Here is a 13,058-nt window from a genome sequence, read left to right as displayed (position 1 = left end):
TCTGTGTGTGGGTGTGTGTGGTGGGTCTGTGGTGGGGAGAGGCTAGAAGAGAAGTGCCTCCCCGGCCTGGGAGCCCCCTGGTTCAGGGTCCGGCCCTGGGAGTTGGGCCTGGCTTCCCCGAGGGGCACCAGGAACTTCGGGGCTGTTTCCCCCAAGGCCCCTGATTCACTGCTCACCCCTCAGGGGGTCTCGCCTCACCGGGACAGCCCTGGCAGTGCCTCCAGTATTCCCCTCCCCTAAATAGCACGAGAATGCTTGGACTATCAGTCTCGCGGCCCCCTGGGAAGGAAGCAGGTAATGTCATCCTGAAAGGAAAACAGGCCCAGGGCCCAGGGGAGAGACAAGTCTCCGGATTCCAAGTCTAGAATGCGGGAAGAGTTTGGGAGGCCGTCGGGGGTGCAAAGGAGGAACAGCGCAGCCCGACTGGCTCTGGGGGCTCTGCCTCAGCTTTCCTGGTAAAAGGTGGCGGGCCGCCCCGTCAGTGAGGGCCCATCTGGTCCTGCCCCTTGAGCGCAGCTGTCTGGGCCCCAGGAGAAGGAGCCGAGGTGCTGAGCTGTCAGGCGCGGGGACACCTGGGCGCCCGCCTTCCCCCACCCCCTCACCTGGGCCTTCGTCGGCTCCTCCCTCCGGTGTCGCTTACCTGGGACCAGGATCATGTTCCTGCTGTCCGCCGCTGTGCCCGGAGTTGTGTTACAGCCCAGAGCTCGGCTGTCGGCGGGAGGGGGCGGGGGCAGCTGTAGGAAGGGGGGGAAGGAAGCAGCCCGAATCCGGCTGGCGCCGTCGGACGCTCGGGGCCCCCTGTGCGGCTGGGCAAGCCCATGGAGAGCGGAGGGGCCCGGGAGGCACAGGGGGCCCAGCCCTCTGCCCCTCGGCCGCCCCCTCCCTCACCCGCAGAGCAGGCGGCCCCGGCCCCCAGCGCCCCTCGCATCCGGCCTCGACTGGTGTTCCACACCCAGCTGGCGCACGGCAGCCCCACGGGCAAGATCGAGGGTTTCACCAATGTCCGGGAGCTCTACGCCAAGATCGCCGAAGCCTTCGGCATCTCCCCTACCGAGGTGAGCCGATCCCATGTCCCTGGCTCGGGAGGTGGCGGGTCCTAGGTCCGGGGAGGTCTGGGATCAAATTCCCAACGTGGCGCCTCAGGAGGCGGGAGACCTGGCAGCATCTATCCAGGGCCCTAATAACCGCAGCGAGTCATCTCTCCGACCCTCGGTTTTCTCACCTCTTAAATGGGAATGGGAACGAAAACATGTTAGATTTGGAAACTCCTTAGGAGCAGAGGTCATTTCATTCGTTGTATTTGCATTCCCCGGTCTAGCACAATGCCTGGCACAGACGAGGGGCTTAATAATAGATAGTCGTTGGTTGATTGATTTCTGCCTTCTTCCCAGGACTGTGTGTCTTTGGAGAAGTCCCTTAACCATTCTGAACTTCAGTTTCTCAGTTTCTTCATTTACAAAAGACTAGAGGACCTTGTAAAGCTCCTTCCAGCTCTAAATCTCAGATACTGCAATCCCAGGGCACGACCCATCTCCCAGAGTTATTGTTTGGCTCCTAGAAGATCCAGAACTGCCCTGACTAACCCCCAGATAAAAATAGATAGCATTTAGATAGCCCTTCAGATGCTATAAAGAGATTTGTAGTCATTAGCCCTTAGTAGATACTGAATAAATGTTGTTTGGTTGGCCAGTCCTCACATCAACGGTTGTGGTGTGTTTGACTCTTTATGACCCCATTGCGTGTTTTCTTGGCAAAGATACTGGAAGGGTTTGCCATTTCCTTCTCCAGCTCATTTTACAGATGAGGAAACTGAGGCAAACAAAGTTCCATGATTTGCCCACAGTCACCTAGCCAGGAAGTGTCAGAGACCAGATTTAAACTCAGGTCTTCCTGACTTCAAACCCAGCGATATTATTCCCATTTTACAGGTGAGGAAACTGAGACTGAAAGAGGTTAAGAGCCAGGGGTCTCACAGTGGAGTGCCCAAGACAGAATTTGAACTCACATCTTTCTTATTCCAGTTCCAGTGTTCTATCCACTTAGCTTGAATCAAATTCTTCTTACCTATGAAAATTCAGAGCTCTTGTCAGCTATAAGCTACCTGTGGATGCCCAGATTCTAGGGGCTATCCCCAGCCCAGGGGAGCGGGGATATCTCCAGTGGGGTGGAAAGGGGGAAGACCACAATTTCAGCTTTAGGATAGGATGCCTGGTCACCAGATCTTGGGACACATGGAGTCTTAGGAGAGATCCAGGAAAGAAAAAGCAGAAGGAGGTGAGAGGAGGGACAGATTCTGAATAAAGCCAGGAGGATCCACTCAGCATTCTAGGCTGAGAGTAAGAAGAAGAGAGGCTGGAAGGAGCTTCTGGAGCTGCCTTTGGGAGGAGGCCACGGGGACTGGATCTCTGGATTCTCTGTCCTCCTCACCTCAGCCTCCCAATTCCTCTTCAAGCCAAGCCAGAGGCTTTCTATTTGGCCCCAGGGCTTTATTCACTGTAAACTTTCTTTGATCTCTGACTGTCATCAACTCAAAGCCATAAAATTTCTGGGCACAAAAATAAGCCTGCTTAAGATGCAGGGCCAGACACTCCATCCAGTGCAATTCAACAGAATCATGAAGGATCTACTGTGTGCAGAGCCCTACAGATCTATTGATCCTCACGCCTAAATTGTGTGGCACCCTTTGGCTGCCACCACCACCATAGCATAACAGAACGCCTTAGTCTGGCATCTTCAACTTCTCTGCCTTGCCTGTCTGTCTCCAGCCACTCCAGCCACAAGAGGGTGTTTTCTAGGGTCAGTTCAAAAGAGGATGTTGGAAGACCTAGGTTCTGATACTATTTTTCTTTTTAAAACCCTTCCCTTCTCTCTTAGAATTAATACCATGTATTGTTTCTAAGGCAGAAGAGCGGTAAAAGCTAGGCAATGGGGATTAAGTGATCTGTCCAGGGTCACCCAGCTAGGAAATGTCTGAGGCCAGATTTGAACCCAGGACTTCCTGTCTGTGGGCCTGGCTCTCCATCCATTGAGCTTATCAGAACGAGCTGCCCTGGTTCTGATAGTATTTAACTCTGAGATCTTGGACAAATCTCTTAAACTCTCCCAGTCTCAATGAGCAAAAGTGACATGTAAGCTCTAACTATGATCCATGACCTGATGCAAATAGATGATGCTGATTCAGAAACAATGTAGGGGAAGAAAAACCATTCAAAATGTGACTCAAAGATAATACATGTATAACCCAGTGGAAGACAAGAAGAAACATGTAACCAGGGGAAAAAACTAAAAAATTAAATTTAAATGAAAAAAATTTTAAATGGGAATCAAAGAAAATTCTACAAGTGGGAGAGAATTTATAGGAGAATGTTTATTAAAAGAATGGTATAAGTGAGAGAATATTAATTTATTAATCACCTGCAATGTGCCAGGCACTGTCCTGGCAATAGTCCTGGGAGGTAGGTGCTATTATTATCTTTATTTTATTTTGCAGTAGAGGAAATTCAGGTTAAGTGACTTGCTCAGGGTCAAATAGCTAATAAATTTGGGAGACCAGTTTTGCACTCTGGGTGTTCCTCACTTGAGAATCGGCATTCTATCCACTGTACCTCTTAGCTGCCATCTTCGTGACTGGCTTGGTCAGAAGCATAATGGATAGAGATGGCATTTGGAAGTCTTGCTATGCAAAGACGGGATTCTCGGAACATCGAACCCTCTCAGGGATAGCAAAGGCCATTGTGGGAGAAAAGAGGGGCATTCCTTAAATTCCTTCTTAATTCCTTGGGGCCCCAAAGCATGTGGTATAAGGAGCCGTGGGTTCTGGTGTTGGTTCTGCAACCAGTTTGCTGTGTGACCATTGGCAGGTTATTTCCTGTCTCCGGGCATTACTTTTTCCATTTGTTAAATGGAAGTGACAAATGCCTGCTCTATGTCCCAGTGAGTTGATCACTTAGACTACTGAAATCCTAGAACAGGAGAGCTGGAGGGACCTTGGAGAACAAAACGTAGGATGTCAACCAGAAAGGACTTCTAGACAAGGACTCTCACAGCGGGAGGAGCATGAGAACCCAGTATGTCAAGAAAGAACCTTAGGGCAGAGAATGTCAGAGGTGAAGAAGCCCTTAGCATATAGAATGTCAGAGTAGGGAGGGACCTGGAACATAGACTGTAGGAGCTGGAAGAGCTTAGCACAAGCAGTGACAGAGCAGAGAGGGTCCTTAGAACAGAGAATAATAAAACAGGGAAGGGTCCTAGAGTCCCTGTTCTAGTATTCTAAGTTCTAAGGACCATCTTTGTTCTGAAAGAGAGGGCATCTAACCCAACCTCCTGATGAAGGCGAGGTCCAAAGAATAGAAGGCAGTCATCTCGACCTCTGACAACTTGTCCAAAAGGACTGATAAGTGCCTGGGTTACTCTGGGATGGGGCTGACTCAGGAGTGAAGGCCAGACTTCTCCCAATGACCATGTGGCTTCCTCTCTCCCCATTTCCCTGGTGGGGGGGCAGATCCTGTTTTGCACTCTCAACAGCCACAAGGTGGACATGCAGAAGCTGCTGGGAGGCCAGATTGGGCTGGAGGACTTTATCTTTGCCCATGTACGTGGTGAGACCAAGGAGGTGGAAGTCACTAAGACGGAGGATGCGTTGGGCCTCACCATCACAGACAATGGGGCAGGCTATGCCTTCATCAAGGTATTGGGACCGGACAACAGAAAGAGCAGTGGGCTAGGAGTCAGGAGAACTGGGTTCTTGGGTGAGCTTGGATGAATGCATTCTGGATTATTGGTAAAAGGGGTCTCTACAGAAGGAAGGGGTTAGACCGAATGGTTCCTAAGGTCCCTTTCTGGTCTATGATTCAAGGCCTCTTTGAACTCTGATATTCTACAGTATTTTTTTCTAAGGGTCCTTTTGGTTCTGATATTCTAGGTTTGGGACCTCTCTAGCTCTATGATCTCCTCCTTTCTGCCTTCGTCCCTCCGTCTCATTCCATACACCATATGGTCAAGATGCAAGACACTGATTCTGAGGAGATCAGCCTCGAAAGCTCCTCCTTACCTCCTAGATGTCTCATCCCTAAAGAGGGGATGTTCTCAGTCAATGAAAGCTTGTATGAGTGCCGGTCACTAGGCATGCTTGAAAATAGGTCCTCAAAAGAGATGAGCTTGGGGCAGCTGGGTAGCTCAGTGGAGTGAGAGTCAGGCCTAGAGACAGGAGGTCCTAGGTTCAAACCCGGCCTCAGCCACTTCCCAGCTGTGTGACCCTGGGCAAGTCACTTGACCCCCATTGCCCACCCTTACCACTCTTCCACCCATGAGACAGTACACCGAAGTACAAGGGTTTAAAAAAAAAAAAAAAAAGAGATGAGCTTGTTCTCGAATGCTTAGAGATCCCGAGTCTCCACAGAAAAGCCTTCCCAGATACTTTTTTTTTTTTTTATTTTAAACCCTTAACTTCTGCGTATTGACTTATAGGTGGAAGAGTGGTAAGGGAGGGCAATGGGGGTGAAGAGACTTGCTCAGGGTCACACAGCTGGGAAGTGTCTTAGGCCGGATTCAAACCTAGGACCTCCTGTCTCTAGGCCTGGCTCTCAATCCACTGAGCTACCCAGCTGCCCCGCTCCCCCCCAGATCCTTTTGTCTAGTGTCCTGTACCCTTTTCAGATGTTTCCTCTGAACCAAGCCTCCTTAACCTTTCTGATGGCCTCTTCGGCAATCTGATGAAGCCTATGCTGGGAGTATGTTGGAGCCAGCTCTAAACAGCTCACTGAGTTGATTGTTAAATTTCAATAAGAGTACTTACACATCAGAACTACACAAATGCTACAAATCAGTGCTTGATTTTTTTGTTTTCTCGATTCTCCAGATTTAAGAAAGTGATGGAGATGTTAATGACGCAAATTAAGTTTAAAAGTGTGTTGTGCAACCTTTTTTCCCCCAGCACACCACTGGATGGCCCCCTTCTCAGAATAATGTTTTTAAATAATGGAAGGAAATGCTAAATTTCAGTGGTTAAAAATAAAGAAGTATTTTTCTTTTCATCCAAGTAAATGGACTTCTTGAAATCTATCCACAGACCCTTAGTTTTCTTCTTCTTTCTTCTTCTTCCTCCTCCTCCTCCTCCTCCTCCTCCTTCTCCTTCTTCTACTTTTTCTTCTTCTTCTTTTCATTGACTCCCATCACAATCCCTGGTCCAGTATTTATCTCCAGTTTTAATCAGCTGCTATGCATTTATTAAGCACCGAATATGTGCCAGACACTGGGCAAGGTGCTAGAGATTCAAAGACAAAAGTGACACAGTCTCTGTCCCCAAGGTTTTTACATTCTTTTGGGGATAAATAAGCTTTGGGCTCTATAGCAAGAGGGTGGCTCCCCTAGTCTCCAGGGCTCTGAGATTTCTTAGAGGGAATGGAGTGGGATAGTTTTAGAAGGGGGAGAATGGGTGTCATAGGGAGAGGAGGGTGAACTTTGAAGCTTCGCCCCTCTTCCCTGGAATCTGGGAAAGAGTCACAGACATGAGGAAATCTAGCCTTTAATCCTCAAGGATCCTTGGCCAATCTGAGGGAGATTCGCCCAAGGTAAAGACTTGCTTGGCAACTAAGTGCTTTGAGTTCCCTCCTTGAAGGGGGAGGTTTGTTTGTTTACCTAAAGTGTAAAGATCCCTCATCCTTAGTCTCTAGGATTATTTCGATATCCACCAGATTCTTCATCCCTTAAAGAGGGGATCTCAATCAATGAAAGCTTGTAAGTGTGCTGGTCACTAAGCAGGTCTGAGAATATGTTGTCCTCCAGAGAGATGAGCTTGTTCTCCGAGTGCTTAGAGATCCCCAGTCTTTAATGAAATGTACTCTGCTATTGACTGTCTGGAGATCACTGAACTAGGGCTTGGGGAGAGTGGGGAAATTCAGGATATGTTCCATTGCTCAGAAATCCCTTGAATCAGATGATGGGACTGGATACTGGGGGGGGGGGGGAGGGGCCAGGGACTAGAAGACGAGTGGGAGGGCTGTTTGGGGGACCCTTCATGATGCCCTTGTTCTCCTCCGCCCAGAGGATCAAGGAAGGAAGCATCATTAACCGGATCGAGGCAGTATGTGTGGGAGACAGCATTGAGGCCATCAATGACCAAACCATCGTGGGCTGCCGACACTATGAGGTGGCCAAGATGCTCCGGGAGCTGCCTAAGGCTCAGCCCTTCACCCTGAGGCTGGTGCAGCCCAAAAGGGCCTTTGGTGAGGCAACTAGTGGGAGAAGGAAGCTCTTGTAGGAAGGGTCTCCAGAACAGCCCAGAGAGAACCAGGAAAGGGAAACTCTGCAGGCAACAGAAGGATGGGTTTGGGGACTAATGACAGAATGAGGCACATTGACATTCCAGTTCCTCAGGGATCCTGGATCTCATCCTATTCCTGACTTGCTTGCTTCAGTTTGTTGAGGCTTCAATACATGGTCGCTCAGTTATCTGGTGAAGAGGCTCTCGGCACTTTGCTTGGCTCTGTGTCACACATATAATCTGTCCCCGAGCCCATACTTGGTACAATTCAGTCACTCCTTCATTGTGGCAAGACCTGTCGGAACTTGTGCCCCATTAATATATGCTTCAAGAGCCCAGGGTCCCCTCTTCACCAAGGAAGACTTGAGGGGAAGGGCAGTCTGGCAAGGGGTGGCAGGCTCTCTGCCGCTTTGCTGATGGAACCAGAGCTGGAGAGATGACTGAGTCCTAGCAAGAACAGGTCCAGGGGTTGGCTGTATATCTGTTGTTTCCAGGTTTGGCTTAGGGAAATATAGATCTCCAGAAGCTTGGCCAAGAGGTGAGGACTTTTGTTAAGTCATAGCAATTCAAGGAACTACCTTCGAAGTCATGGATAGACTGGGATCACCCAGGCAAATCCTTGAAATAATTAGTTTACAAAGCACTTGCTTCGCTGATGAGCTGAAGAAGGTGATACAAATATTAACGCCCCCATTTTACAGATGAGGAAGCTGAGACTCAAAGAGGCTTACTAATTTGCCCATGGTCCTGTGTTTGGCAACTGGAATGACTAGCCTGGGACTTAGATCTCCTGGTTCTGAGTTAAGATTCTCTTTTCCACGATTTCATGCTGATTGGAGAGCCAAAAAAAAAAAAAAAAAAAAAAAAAGTGGTTAACCCAACAGATTCTGGAGTAGCTGAGCTGGGGGTGGGACAGGGAATACTACTGTGGAAGGAAGTTTTAGATAGGATTAGTGTTCTGGAAGAAGAACTTTCTAGAGAAATCCGTGGAAGCCCCTACTTTGTGGAAGAGGGTTTCTGGAACCACTATGGATTCTAGAGATATTTGGGGAGGTAGAGGATGGTTTGCAGTTCATAGGAGAGGGAGCTCTGGAATAATAGTGAGTTCTAGAGCTATCAGGAAGAGGATCTGGAACCACTATGAATTCTAGAGATATTTGGGGAGGTAGAGGATGGTTTGCTGTTCATAGGAGAGAGAGCTCTGGAATAACAGTGAGTTCTGGAGCTATCAGGGAGAGGATCTGGAACCACTATGGATTCTAGAGATATTTGGGGAGATAGAGGTTGGTTTGCTGTTCACAGGAGAGAGAGTTCTGGAATAACTGAATTCTAGAGCTGTCTATCAAGGAGAGGATCTGGAACCACTATGAATTCTAGGGAGAATCAGCTACAGACTTCTTGAGGGCTTGCAAAGGAGGGATTCTAGATCTGCTCTGTGCCAGGTAGGTGTTCTAGAGAACACTAGTACTAGTTCTAGAACCTCCTTCCTCTAACTCTCTTTCCCCCATCATGTCTTCTAGATATGATAGGCCAGAGGACCAGGAGCAGCAAGTGCCCTGGGGAGGGGAAAGTGACCAGTGGGAGGGAGACTCTTCGCCTCCGAGCCCGGGGTTCTGCTACAGTGGAGGAGGTGGTGAGTAAGGTGGGGAGGGAAGGAAGGAAGAACCCAGGTTCCTGGGGGTCCCCTAATGGGCCCAAGATGAGGCGGATGTTGAGATGGGAGGGAAGGGTATAGTGGGATCCAAGGATTACGATGCACCTTGCCTAACCCAGGGGCCAAATCTTTGACCCCACCCCCTCCCTCCTGCCCCAGCCCAGTGAGTTTGAGGAGGAGGCTGCTCGAAGGGTGGATGACCTGTTGGAGAGTTACATGGGCATCCGGGACCCAGACCTGGGTAAGGGGCCAGGGTAAGCCTGTGGGGACCCCGGGGAGGGACAGGGACTGAGGGGGAAATATAGGGTTGAGGGAGAGACCATTGGAGCTGAGGGATAGCAGGAAATGGGAGGTAAAATGGGGGGTACTGAGAGGAATACAGAGATTTTGGGGGAGGGGGAAAGAGAAGGTCCCAGGAGGTTGGATGGTGGGGCAGAAAGAAACTATTCACTGAAGTCTGGTGTATGGATCTGGACTAGGAGAGTGGGAGAGGAAGGAGAGGAAGGAGGAGATGGATCAGAGGATAGGGTCCAGGGAAATGGGGCATAGAATGGATCAGGAGAAAATGAGAGTCTAGAGATAGGAGGGACGGGAGATGGGATCTGTGGCTCCTCTTGTTCACTTCACTCTCTGCCTTTACCTCAGCCTCAACTCTGGTGGAGACCTCCAAAGAAACTCAGAGCGCTCAGGAGTTTGCTCGAGGCTTGGACTCCGTCTTGGGCGAGTTTGCCTTCCCGGACGAATTTGTGGTGGAGGTGTGGGCAGCGATAGGAGAGGCCAAGGAAGCCTGCGGCTAGGCAGGTCACTGGCCCAGAACCCTGGAACCCAGGGTGGCCCAGAAACCCTGGGCAGGCCCCCGGCTGTTCGACCCAGGCCCAGGACCCCCAGCACAGTCCCCTATCCCCAGGCACCAACCCAGGCTCTGAAAGCTGGTCCCCAGAAGTCAGCTCAGCCTCAGTGCAGCCATCAGAAGCTAGCCCAGAGCTCAGATACCCCTAGACAAGCTCAGTATTCTGGCCAGCGAAAGCCTGCTCAGCCTTCTGGGACTCAGAAGGTGGCCCAGACTCCTGGCTCCCACCAGAAATCATCCCAGTTCTCTGAACCCCACAAACAAGTTCAGTGTTCTGGCTCACAAAAACCTGCTCAAGGCTCTGGTTCCCCAAAGATAGTCCGAGTAACCTATTCCCAAAGGGTCATACAGCCTTCTGTGGTCCCTAAACAGTCTCAGGGTTTCAACCCTCAGAAGCCAGCCCAATCTTCTGACCCCCCAAAACAGTCTTCATCCTTTGGCTCCCAGGAACCAGCTCTGCCCTCAGGGTCCTCAAAACCGAGCCAGCTTTCTGTTTCCCCCAAACAGGCTCAGTGCTCTGGTCCTCACAATGTGGCCCAGTCTTCTGAACCCTCTCAAAAGGCCCAGTTTTCTGGCCCTCCGAAACCAGATAAGGCTGTAGACTCCCATAAGTTAACACAGCCAGCTGAACCCCCCAAACAGACTCAGCACTCTGACCCCCCAAAGTTGGCTCAAATGACTAGCTTCTCAAAACAGTCTCCATTATTTGGCCCCCAGAAGCTAGACCAAGCCTATGATGCCCCCAAACAGGTTCAGTTCTCTGGATTATTGAAACCAGCTCAGTCTTCTGATCCTCCAAAACAGTCTCAAGTCTCTGACCCCCAGAAGTCAGCCCAGTCTTCTGACCCTCCAAAGCAGGCCCTGCATTCTGCTCCTCAGAAGTTGGCTCAGCTCTCTGAACCCCCCAAACAGGTTCAATTCTCTGGTCTAGTGAAGCCAACTCAACTTACTGATCCCCCAAAACAGGCTCAATTCTCTGGCCCCCAGAAGCCAACCCAGTCTTCTGATTTTCCCAAACAGATTCAACTCTCTTCCCCCCAGAGATCAGCACAGCCATCTGACTCCCCAAAGCAGACCCAGCAGGCAGTTCTTCCAAAGTTGGCTCAGACCGCTGATCCCTCAAAACAGGCTCAATTATCTGGTCACCTGAAACCAGTCCACTCTTCTGACCCTTCAAAATATGCTCAGTCCTCTGGGCCTCAGAAGTCAGCCCAGTTTTCTGACCCTCCAAAACAATTCCAGCACTCTGCCTCCCCCAAATTGTCTCAGCCTTTAGATCCCCCCAAACAGACTCAGTTCTCTGGCTCCCAGAAGCCTCCTCAGCTCTCTAGTCCTTCAAAACAGGTTCAGTTCTCTGGCCTGCAGAAGCCAGTGCTGCTCTCTGACCCCCAGAAACATACTCAGTGCTCTGGCTCTCAGATGTTAGCCCAGTCTTCTGACCTTTCAAAACAGGCCCAGCACTCTGCCTCCCAGAAGTCTGCTCAGGCCACTGACCCTCCAAAACAGGCTCAATTCTCAGCCTCCCAGAAGTCTGCTCAGGCCACTGACCCTCCAAAACAGGCTCCATTTTCTGGCTCCCAGAAGTTGACTCAGCCCTCTGTCCCCGCAAAACAGGTTCAATTTCCTGGTGCCCAGAAACCAATCCTGCTCTCTGACCCCCCAAAACATGTTCAGTGCTTTGGCCCTCAGAAATTAGCCCAGTCTTCTGAGCCAAAACAGGATCAACAATCTACCCTCCAGAAACTGGCTCAGCAATCTGATCCCCCCAAACAAATTCAGTTTTCTGCCCCCCAGAAGCCAGCTCGGCCATCTACCCCCCCAAAACAGGCTCAATTCTCTGGCTTCCATAAACCAAACCAGGCCTCTGACCCCCTAAAATATGCTCATTGCTCTGGCCCTCAGAAGTTAGCCCAATCTTCTGACCCCAAACAGGATCAGTATTCTATCCACCAGCACTCTGATCCCCCCAAACAGGCTCAGATTTCTCTCCCCCAGAAGCCAGCTCAGCCTTCTGACCCCCTAAAACAAACTCAGTTTCCTAGCCCTCAAAAGCTAGTCCAGCTTTCTGACCCCACAAAACAGGCTCAGTGCACTAGCCCTCAGAAGTCAGTCCATGCCTCAGATCCCCAGAAATCAGCACAGTCATCTGACCCCCCAAAGCAAGCCCAGGGCTCTGGTTCCCAGAAGTTGGCCATGACCGTTGACACCCAGATCCCAGCTTCCAAACAGGCTCAGAGCTCTGCACCCCAAAAGCTAGCCCAAACGGTTAGCCCTTTGAAGTTGGCTCAAGGCCCCAGCCCTCAGCTACAGGTCCCTCGACAAGGCCCCCCCAGCCTGGGCACCAGACCCCGGCCCAGTTCCCCTCACAACCCCTTGGCTCCCATCCCCCAAACCCGAGGTCCTCCCCCTAATCCTCCTTTAGGGCCACCTAAACCCCGTTCTGGGATCTGGGGGGCCACTCCTACTCCTCAGGGGAGTGAGTCCCCTCCTGATCAGGGTGGGCTGTCTCAGACCCCTCCCCAAAGTGGTTCTATTCCTTTTACCCAGAGTGCCTGGGTCAAGTGGAGCCATGGGGGTCAGATAGAAACAGGGGGTTCAGTTTCCTCTAGCTCTGGTATCTGCTGAGTCTTTGGCTCAAAGACCCATAAGGGGATCCAGAATTGAGGAAAGGGGGTATTTGGGTCCCCCAAGTGCTCAGCCAGTTCCTTCTGCCTGTACTTTGAGGCATGTGAAGATTAAAAGCAGTTCCTGTGTCTGGATGTGTCCTTACTGGCTAAAGAAGGTTGGGGGTGAGGTGGGGTAGCGGTGGGTGGTGACTTTCCAGGTGTCTTTCCTGGAAAAAAACAAGAAAACTCTGGTGTGGGGTTCTGTTTTTGGCTCTGCCTACAACTCACCCGGTGACATTAGGCAAGTCATTTTGCCTTTCTGAGACTCAGTCTCCCCATCTGTAAAATGATTTTGGTTTCTATGGTTTAGCTCCTGGATTCTCTCTTTTATAATCCAAGATCTCATTCCAGCTTTGACATTCTTTACTTCTGTGATCTGGACAGTCTGTCCCCCTACTTTGAATCCGTTTCTTCATATATAAAATGGGGGTGACAAGGCCACAAGGGCCCATCAGGATCCTCAGAACCAGCCCCTCTTTTCCTTTCATTCACAGCAGGCATCATGAAAATGACCAGAGCCAGGGTGCTTACTCCTCCACTTCCCCCAGACCCTGCCTGGATGTTCTTCCCCCCTCACACCCATACACTTCATTAACTGGATCAGACAGATGGAGAACTGGGAGAGTG

At 50.6% G+C, this 13,058-nt stretch overlaps 1 protein-coding gene across 1 annotated transcript; it reads left to right on the top strand.

Moving 5' to 3' along the window:
* The first annotated feature begins 818 nt into the window (after window positions 1-818).
* On the top strand, window positions 819-9,806 carry GIPC3 (GIPC PDZ domain containing family member 3). Its single transcript, XM_044671341.1, has 6 exons — window positions 819-1,055; window positions 4,502-4,687; window positions 7,043-7,223; window positions 8,782-8,894; window positions 9,075-9,156; window positions 9,561-9,806. Exons 1-6 carry the CDS (start codon window positions 819-821, stop codon window positions 9,710-9,712), a joined length of 951 nt encoding a protein of 316 aa, XP_044527276.1. The 3' UTR covers window positions 9,713-9,806.
* Window positions 9,807-13,058: the final 3,252 nt, after the last annotated feature.

This window comes from Gracilinanus agilis, chromosome 1, assembly GCF_016433145.1.
Source record: "Gracilinanus agilis isolate LMUSP501 chromosome 1, AgileGrace, whole genome shotgun sequence".
Lineage (NCBI taxonomy): Eukaryota > Metazoa > Chordata > Mammalia > Didelphimorphia > Didelphidae > Gracilinanus > Gracilinanus agilis.
Note: the sequence above shows the minus strand (reverse complement) of the source record. Positions and strands in the feature narration are given on the sequence as shown.